Source organism: Tiliqua scincoides, chromosome 9 (assembly GCF_035046505.1).
Source record: "Tiliqua scincoides isolate rTilSci1 chromosome 9, rTilSci1.hap2, whole genome shotgun sequence".
Taxonomy (NCBI): Eukaryota; Metazoa; Chordata; class Lepidosauria; order Squamata; family Scincidae; genus Tiliqua; species Tiliqua scincoides.
The window spans coordinates 686,142-695,498 of NC_089829.1; the positions used below are offsets into that span (position 1 = coordinate 686,142).

Here is a 9,357-nt window from a genome sequence, read left to right on the forward strand (position 1 = left end):
GATTGGTGGGAAGCTGCTCCTTGAGCAAGAGCTGGGGGGGGGAGTAAGTGACGGCTTTGCCTGCAGACCCTGGCTGTGGCAGGTGTAAGACAGGGACAGCCCCCCTGTTGTTTAGAGCCTGGGGCTGGCTGCAGGTGCTCTCCCCGCCCCACTTTTCCCTTCTTCGCATACTTGTCCTACTTCCTCTTTCAGACCAATGAGAAGGGCCAGGTAGTAACAAAGACGGCGCTGTTGAAGCAGATGGAGGAGCTGATCGAAGAGCCCGGCTTGACCTGCTGTATTTGCAGGGAGGGCTACAAGTTCCAGGTACGTGTTGGCTGTGGTAGCAAAGCAGAGCCCAGCACTGGCCCTCTTGCCTGTCTTGCATGTCATGCTGCCTGCAGAACCACAGTTAACTGGGCAGGGGGTGCTTTCAGGGAGGGCCCGGGCAGTGGAATTCCCTCTCCAAGAAAATTCGGCTGGCTCGGTGGTCAGCAGCTTTTCGGTGAGTGCTGAAGGCAGACCTTTTCCAGCTTTTTTAAGCCTGGTTGATGCTCTGCCTCTGGCTTCTGGATCTTTTTGCATTTTAGGTCACTCTTGTTGCAGCTGAGCTGCTTTGCTAATCTCTGTGGGGAAGAAACGGTGGGCTCTAAATAGGCCCAGGTAGTGGAGCAAGGCTGGTCTCTGCAGGCCAAGTGCCAGAGAGCTGCTGCCCTCCCAGGCTGCCCTTTAGCCAGTGAAGGCCTGGCGGAGCTCTCTAGTGCCACTTCTGTCCTCTGCTGCAGCCAACCAAAGTCCTGGGCATTTACACCTTCACCAAACGGGTGGCCTTGGAGGAGTTTGAGAACAAGCCCCGCAAGCAGCAGGGCTACAGCACCGTCTCGCACTTCAACATCGTCCACTACGACTGCCACTTGGCCGCAGTTCGGTAAGGCTCTGGTGTGGGGGCCCTCGTGTGCCTGCCCGTTGGGAGGCGTGTGATTCCACCGTGCCGGTGCCCTGCTGGAGCTGCAGAAGGCCCTGCCCTTAATTAGTTGTCGCTCTGTTAACAAGCTAATAGCACGTATTTGGCAAAGCAGCCGAAATCCTGTGACTTGAGAGCTCATCACAAGGGGAGGCCCAGCCTGCGCCCTGGGATCTGGAGGGCTGCCAAAAGAGTGGGTTCTGTGGGGAGAGGCTTCCGTGGGGATTTTCTTGACAGGGTGAGCACCACTTTGCCCCCCCAGGTTGGCGCGTGGCCGAGAGGAGTGGGAAAGCGCAGCCCTGCAGAACGCCAACACGAAGTGCAATGGCCTCCTGCCAGTGTGGGGGCCACATGTCCCAGAGTCAGCGTTTGCTACCTGCTTAGCCCGGTGAGTCTGGGAAACAACCCTGTGGCCTTCCAGGGACCCCATGGAGCTGCCCACCTTGTGTTTCTGGGTGGGGAATGTGTGTCTGTGCAGGGGCAGCTGGCCCATTCTCTCATAAGCACCATCATTATGCCTGGGGAAGGGAGCAAGCAGAGGGAGAGTTCAGCCCTGTCACAGCGGTCACAGCTGTGCCTGCATGTCTTCCCTTTCTGACGCCCCTGGGATGCCAGCATTCCCTTGGAATATTGAAGTTGAAACTGCCCCCCTCCACTGCACACTGGGCGTTCTGGGATTTTCTCAGCTCTGGGGTGAGACCTGCAGACTGACCCAGGGGGCATTCCCTGTAGGCACAACACCTACCTGCAGGAGTGCACGGGGCAGCGGGAGCCCACGTACCAGCTCAACGTCCATGACACCAAGCTGCTGTTTCTCCGCTTTGCGATGGAGCAGTCATTCAGTGTGGACACGGGCGGTGGAGGGCGGGAGAGCAACATCCACCTCATCCCCTACATCATTCACACGGTGCTTTACGTCCTCAACACGTCAGTATCGTCCCCTCCTGTCCCAGTGGGCGGGGCAGAGGGTGGGCCAGGAAGCTGCCTTGGTGGAAGCCCAGCTTCCTGTGCAGGCAGAGAATCTTGCACCTGCTCTGGACATCTTTGTGCAGGGGGGGCGGGGTTATGTGGGCAGTTGGCACAGTCCTTCTGCTACATTCTTGTCGCGAGCAGCTGAGGTTTTGCCGACTTCTCTCTTGCTGCCCACCCTCCAGAACACGAGCCACCTCCCGGGAAGAGAAGAACCTTCAGAGCTTTCTGGAGCACCCAAAAGAGAAGTGGGTGGACAGTGCCTTTGAGGTGGATGGGCCGCACTACTACACAGTCCTGGCGCTCCACATCCTGCCCCCAGAGAAGTGGAAGGCCGTGCGCATCGACATCCTCAGGCGGCTGCTGGTGACCTCCCAAGCCCGGGTGGTGTCTCCAGCGGGAGCGAGCAGGCGAGTGGAAAGCTTGTGCTTCTGTCCTGCAGCGAGGCAGGCAGATTGGAGTGGGGCTCTCGCATGTAATGGGCTGCCCCAGAGTCCTTGTCTAGGCCAGACGATGTGTCTGATCTGTGTGACATGTGACATGAATGCATGTGTGCAGCTCAGTAGCAGAGGAAAAGAAGACCTTGCCCCGGCTGCCTCTGTGACTGGCAGGCAAGAGAAGTCCCTGCAGCTCAGGAAACGCTGACAGTCTGACCTTTTCTCGTTTGTCTGTTCATTTTGCTTCGTAGCCATGACCCCCACAGGTCACAGCTACCCTGCTTTAAGGCTGCCAGGAGGCCTGCTTTCCTGTGGCCGCAGCTCCCTGCGGCCGCTGCACTGAAGTCACTGTGGGCTTCAGGTTCTCTCTCCGCTCAGCACAGAAGAGTGGAGCTTGTGTGAAGTTGGGTGGTGGTGGTGAGATTGGGCCGTTTAGCGGCTGATCTGGCTGTGTGAACCGAGAAGAAGACAGGGGTCTTCCAGGGTCACACTGTCCGTCTTCTTGCCCCAAGCTCTCTCGCTTTCCTGCACAAGCACAGTTGTTCTCTGTGCACTGGACAGAAGGTGTGCTTTTTGGATGCCTTCCAGCAGGACTGGAGTGGGCTCATAACCGTCCGAGGGGCCGCAGACTGCAGTATTGATCGCTTTCCAGGTTTCTGCTGCCGTTGGAGAAGTCTGCCTCCAACACAGGCCTGCTCTGGAGTGCTGGGAAAGTACCCCCAAGGGGGCTGCCTGCAGTTCGAGGGCTTGCAGTCCTGGCAGAGGGGTGTTAACCTCCGGAGAACCGAGGAGTGCCCCTGATGAACATGCTTGTGATGGGGAGGGGAGGGGAAGCCTTTTGCAGGCCTCTGTCCAACTGGGGTGCTGCCTGCTGTGTGTTCTTGATGGGCTTCCTTCCAGCTGCTGCCTTGAACGGTTTATTTACCGGTTGAGTGTTTGGCAGAGAAATGGAGCACTGGGGCTTGAGACTTCCCTCTTCCCGCAGGCTCACCGATAAAGCTGTGAAGGACTATTCTGCCTACCGCTCTGGCCTCCTCTTCTGGGCCCTCGTTGATCTCATCTACAACATGTTCAAAGTAAGACCTGTGACTCCAAGCACATCTATTGTTGCTCCTTTCTCCAGCGTCCCCTAGGCCTGCCCACAGGCCTCGTATGGCCCCGCCTATGGAGTGGGGGTTGTCAGGGAAAGATCCCAATTGAGAGTTGCCTAAATTGTTGCATGACTGTTGGCAGCTGGAGAATTTGCTTGTGGAGTCTTCCTTCCCCACCCCAATTAGTTTTGACCACTGTAGAGTGATGGGCTGTGTGTTCTAAAAGCCTTTCCTCCTACATAAACCTGATAAATGAGTTCAGCATCCTTTGAATAAGAACCTCAGAAGAAATCTGCTGGATTCTGCCAGGGTAGGCAAAAGCCCTCTTCTGCTGTGTGCAGTCCAGAGATAGAGAGCTTCCAAACATGTTCATCTATCTGTGTCCAAAGCATGCCTCTTAAAGTTGATTGTTCTCCACCATAACCCTTCCTTCCTTCCTTCAGAAGGTGCCTACGAGTAACACGGAGGGGGGCTGGTCCTGCTCTCTAGCTGAGTACATCCGCCACAATGACATGCCCATCCACGAGGCGGCCGACAAAGCTCTGAAAACCTTCCAGGAGGAGTTCATGCCGGTGGAGACGTTCTCGGAGTTTCTGGACGTGGCTGGTTAGTGCTGATGGCCACCCCCTGTCTGTGTGTGTGTGTGTGTGTGTGTAACATCCAGCTTACTGGTTGCCTGGGCTGTACTGTGTTTGTGAGCATGTCAGTTCAGACGTGTACACAGAGAAATTACACTGGAATGTTCCACCCATCTGATTTTGCTCCCTTGGTGGCCTGGATATGGCTCTTGGCGGTGCAGGACTGACTCCTCTTCTGCTTCCAGGACTGTTGTCAGACATCAGTGACCCTGACGGCTTCCTCCGAGACCTCCTCAACTCCATCCCCTGAGCCTGCTGCCCGGAGTGGCAGTCTGAAGAGAACGCGACAAGCTCGCCTCCCTCTGTTCCTCTGGATCCTGCCTCCCAGGAGTGTTGCAGTTACATTATCTCCAGCCCCCCCCCCCCGCCCAATTCCCCTCTCCCACCTCCAGTCCTGTTCTCGGAGTGATGCTGGAGTTGGCTTGTCTTTCTGGGCCCCCTTTCTCCTTCTCGATGTTCTGCCTTGCGTGCGCCAAGCCACTGAAGGGGGGACACGTCAAGACTTGAGGGATCCAAGCCAGCCCCAGTTGGTTTTACTGCTTCTGTGTGTGTGACCCTTTTGCCAGTCAATAAATAAGTTAATTATGACCAGGAGGACAAGGCTTGGCTGCTGGTGGTGTTGACCAGTTCTTTTTTTTTTTATTAACACACACAAACATACAAACATATAACATACATTTAAGAGTGCTAAATACCATATACCATTGCTAATTAATCATACTATATCTCCTAATCTACTTACTCATCTATTTCTACCTCTTATTGATTTATCCATTTATTTATATAATATACAATAAATTTTCCCTAATGCCGTATACTATATTTTCTAAATATTCACTTTCTACCAAGCGTAAACTAACTTCAATTGCTCATTAATATTAAAACAAAATAATCTAATTACCAAAATTATCACCTCTGCTATTTCAACTCCAATCTAATTACACTTTTTTCTTTGACATAATAACCACATATAAAACAATTCTTCCACACGTTTACATTTCCAGCTATATTTTTTTAATACATTCTTATTCATATTTATCAATTTCATACGTATTCTTTTTTTTTCTTCAAATAAATTTGGACCATTGTTATTAGCTCCAATTGTTATTAGCTCCAATCCTCCAATTTTCTTTAACCCTCAGATTACGCCTCAGGGTTCTTTTTCTTTCTTACTTTCCATTTTTTCTCCTGTAATATCTTTAATAATTTATCTCTATAACAGAATCTGATAAATCCACACTTTCTTATATAGGATGTGTTCATTCTTCCAGTTAACTGGGGTATATTTTCTCCTTGTTCCAACAAATTTTGTGACTTGTGCACTCCTGTTACTCTGTCCATCTTAATCTCCATTAGCGCCTCTTCTTTGTCCTGTTGATCATCCTGTTGATTTTCCTCCTTGTCTTCTTTTTCACTCCCTTGTTTATCTTCTGCTTGTTTCTTCACATCTTCCAATTGTTCCTTACAGACATCTATCTGTTGGGAAAGAGTTTCCAGACTGGCTTGAATCTGTGAGGACCAATTCAGCTGTTGTTGCTCCATAACAAGCAATCTCTCCGTATTAATCAAGATTTTCTGTATCCACATTTCTGGAACAGAGTCCATTTTGCAATTTCTCTCTAGTCCATTAGATGTCCACAACATATTATTCTCCTCACTTCCACCACGGTCATTACTACTCTGCCATTCACATTCCTTACATACCTCTTGCAGATAACAGTCCAGTGCGGTTAACGGAGAGAAAAACAAAACGAAAGAAAACAGTCTCACTGTCTCTGGTGCAGAGAAAACAAAGCTCTTTCAAATCTAATGAGAATTTTATTTATATTAAATTATGTCCAAGAATAATTCTGGATTTTAGTTCATACCCAAGTTATAGTTGTAATTATAATCCACCACCAATTTATTCCACGACAGAGAAAAAGAGCACTTTCAACCTCCTTAAAAAGTCTCTCGTTAGGCTTTTAAAAGGCTCCTTAAAAAGCCTCCAATATATCCAGGGCTTTTAGCCAATCAGTCAATCAGAACCGGGGACAATATTAACACTTGCTTATCTTTAATTAAATTGTTCCCCTGGGGGCTGGGGATAAGAATAGGCCCTCAGTTTGGCTGTACTTGTCGTTGGAGGCGACTAAACAGCCACCGGATAGATGGGACTCGTTAGCCTGGGAAGGCAGCTCATCTGAGAGAAGGAAAACTCTGACCCCAAACCTCCACTGCCATGCAGCTACATCCAGTTATGGAAAAGGCTTCAGGAGTCAACATCGAGGCAAAATCCAGAGCCAGAGTCCCTGAGGCAGTTCATGGCTGAACACAGTCACGTTCTGGCAACTCCTGCGACGCCGCTGGAACCAAACGTATTGGCCTCTGCCTTTCCATTGGACCATTTCAGCGCCGTGGAGAGGGGGGATTTGCTGCATGGGAAACAGTCTATCCTCCATATCTACTTTACCCAGGCTTCGCGCACTGGAGAGGACACTCTGTTCCAGAACCACCATTCAGAGCATGATACCCTAGTCTTCCGAGACTGAAGGATGCCAACATGGATCTTAAATTTCCAGCTTAAACCTTACACTTCACACTTTTTTCCCCCTCCATATGGCATCTCAGCACGGAGCCAGCAGCTTGATTGCAGATCACTGCACCTCCCCCAATACTGTCACAAACGGTTAGATTCCTCTGAGAAGAAAGCCCCCACCCCAGTCTGGCTTTTGGTTTCCCAGATACCTGCACCGATGAAGATCTTGTCTCTCCTAACAAAGATCTTCAGGTCCTCTTCAGACCTGCAGTATTTGGGGGAAAACAAACAGCCTCCCAGGAGCTCCTGGGGACCTTTCTGTTCGTCCACTGTTGGCTCCTCCTCCTCTGTGTTGACCAGTTCTGGGTTGGGTACCCAACGGGTTGGAATCAGCACCTTGTCCTAAGGGAGTCGTGTGAGGTGACCTTGAAGCTATAGACTGAGTAGCCTCGTCTCACTCCAACCAGAGCGCCATGGAGGAGGCACTGCAGGGCAGGGTTGGAGCACATTGACTTGGGTCAGATCTCTCGCTCTTGCAAGTCCTGAGCTGCCTTGCATGCCCCCCCAAGCTGTACGTCTGGGCAGAGTCTGGAGAGGCCAAAGCATAGGACCCCATTGAGAGAGGGAGGGAGTCGCATTTCAGTCCTGCTGGGAAGCCTATTCAGATGGTGGACTCAGCCTGATGCATTTCTTGTTAGGAAAAGGGGTCTGAGCTGTTCACATCCTTTCTATGGCACCTGGGCTTAAAATTGTTCTGGTGTTTGCCAGAGATGTGTAAGAACCATGTGTATGGGAACAAACTGAGGCCTTTTTCTGCCACCTGCCTGTCTCAGCCCCTGGATTTTCAGATGCTCCCCTGGTCTTCTAAGAGATGGTGATTTCTGAGCTGAGCTGCTTCCTGGCATCCAGAGTCCTTCCCTGCCCCGGCTACGAAACGGAATTGCCCCTTGCTGGCTGTAATCAGAATGGTGATGGCAGGAGGAGCTCAGAACAAGAGAACAGGCACCTTTTGCAATGGGTCTGCCTGTTGCAAGCAGATGCTGTGGAGGCGTTCATGACTTAGGATGTGCTTAGCCAGTGATGGGGCAGATGATTGGAGGCACCCCCACTTGTCTTACTGCCCTCCCTGGGCGATTTCTGGAGGCACCCCTTCCGTTGTCTTCTTTGACCTGATTAAATTAATTGGCTGCCCTGCAAAAGAAACAGAGGGTGGGGCGCCCTGGCCTGAAGGAGAGTCACAGAGACCAGGGAGTTGAGATGCCCATTCCTTTGGTGGCAAGGGGTGCGGAACTGACTCTGCTGCTGTGAGGCCTGGCCTGGTTATTCCTGGGGAAGGTAATGACTGTTATTCTGCCCCAGAGCAGAATGAGCATCTCAGGCCACCACCCTGTGGCACCAACACTGGGGGGAGGAGGGATGTCATGAATAAGTGCATGTTAGGCCTAGGTTGGCATGCAAAGCCTGAACCAAACTAAGACAGTGTAAGGGAGACTTTGCTAGCAGTTCCCAGTTGCAGCAATGTGAGTAAATGAACAAAAGGATTTGTTGTCTCTCCTTTGCTGGCCAGGAAGGACAGATAACAAGAATTACAACCCATTGGAATGTTTAGCACCTTAGCAGACAGAGAGGCGCCTTATCAAGGGTGATTGAGTGCAGCTGTGGATCTTCAGTTGGGAGGGGTAAGAACAATGAGGGGATAGCAACCAGGCCAACTTCCAGAAGGTTCTGTTCCTCAAGGGTTCTGATTGGACAGTCTAATAAGTATGAAGTCACCTCAGTACTATTAGCATAAGAAGTATAATAATGAGTGCCCGGGGGCTGTGAATGTTCCTTCTTGGACAGATTTTTTGGGTGCGACATCCTGCACGTGTGTGAGCTCCATTGTCCATCATGGGCACCTGGCCCCATAGGTAGCCCTGGAGCTAAGAGAACTACAAGAGTAACTGACCCAGGTGAGAGACAGGTGTAATGAAGATAGGCATAACAAAGCTAGCTGGCTATCTCTCACCTGGGTCAGTTACTCTTGTGGCTTTGGCTTGGTTGCTGTATTGGGGTGAGAAGCAGAACACTTCATGGGAAAGGCAGTTTCTGAGGAGGAATCTGCAGAACAACAGATGTGGCCTCATGGAAATGTGGGGAAGGAGTGTCTGGCCTAAGGGGTGGTGAAGGAGAAAGGGTTGGATTGCTGGGGGGGGGGGAGCAGGAAATCTGTGGGCCTTGGGGAAGGCAACCAGGCATAGGCTGGGAGGACACAGTCCTGGGAGGGAGCTCCAGGCCCAAGGAGTAGCCGGGGAGAAGCATTCACATGTGGAGGTCAAGCCAAGCACCCCTGTTTTCTCAGCAGTGTGTGGGGCTTGGGCAGAGGAGACTCTTGGCTCCACCCACGCCCTTGCAGAGACACAGGTGTGAGCATGCCCGTCTCCCCAGGTGTCTCTGGCAATGCACTCAACTGTTTTCAGGATGGCACTTCATGGGTTGGTCAAGAGAATCCCGGGAACCTGCAAGAAAACGGATGTGGCATTCCATGGGCCTTGCTGCTGAAGGGGGGAGGAGGCAGAGTCTGCACCAGGCACAGAGAAGTGCACCAGCAACTGGAAGGCAGCAGAACCATGGAGGAAAGTGCCAGGGCTAGCTGGGTGGCCTGAGGTGCCCTAAACCTGCAGCTCCAGTTGGGCGCAACAGGTGATGACCCCTTTCAATTGGTCAGTCCCCATTCACTCTGTGAGATGCAGTTGGTTTGTAGCAACAGACCAGTAATCAG

The 9,357-nt window shown here is 51.6% G+C and overlaps 1 protein-coding gene across 1 annotated transcript in view; it reads left to right on the top strand.

The window, feature by feature from the left end:
- The window catches only part of UBR4 (ubiquitin protein ligase E3 component n-recognin 4), a 91,420-nt gene extending 86,748 nt beyond the window's left edge, over positions 1-4,672 (top strand). Inside the window, exons 99-106 of the mRNA XM_066637807.1 lie at positions 193-306; positions 765-907; positions 1,206-1,331; positions 1,676-1,870; positions 2,098-2,322; positions 3,335-3,425; positions 3,884-4,046; positions 4,264-4,672. Of these exons, the coding sequence (XP_066493904.1) occupies positions 193-306; positions 765-907; positions 1,206-1,331; positions 1,676-1,870; positions 2,098-2,322; positions 3,335-3,425; positions 3,884-4,046; positions 4,264-4,328 (1,122 nt within the window). The 3' untranslated portion in view covers positions 4,329-4,672. The remainder of the gene's footprint in view (positions 1-192; positions 307-764; positions 908-1,205; positions 1,332-1,675; positions 1,871-2,097; positions 2,323-3,334; positions 3,426-3,883; positions 4,047-4,263) is intronic.
- The last annotated feature ends 4,685 nt before the right edge of the window (positions 4,673-9,357 follow it).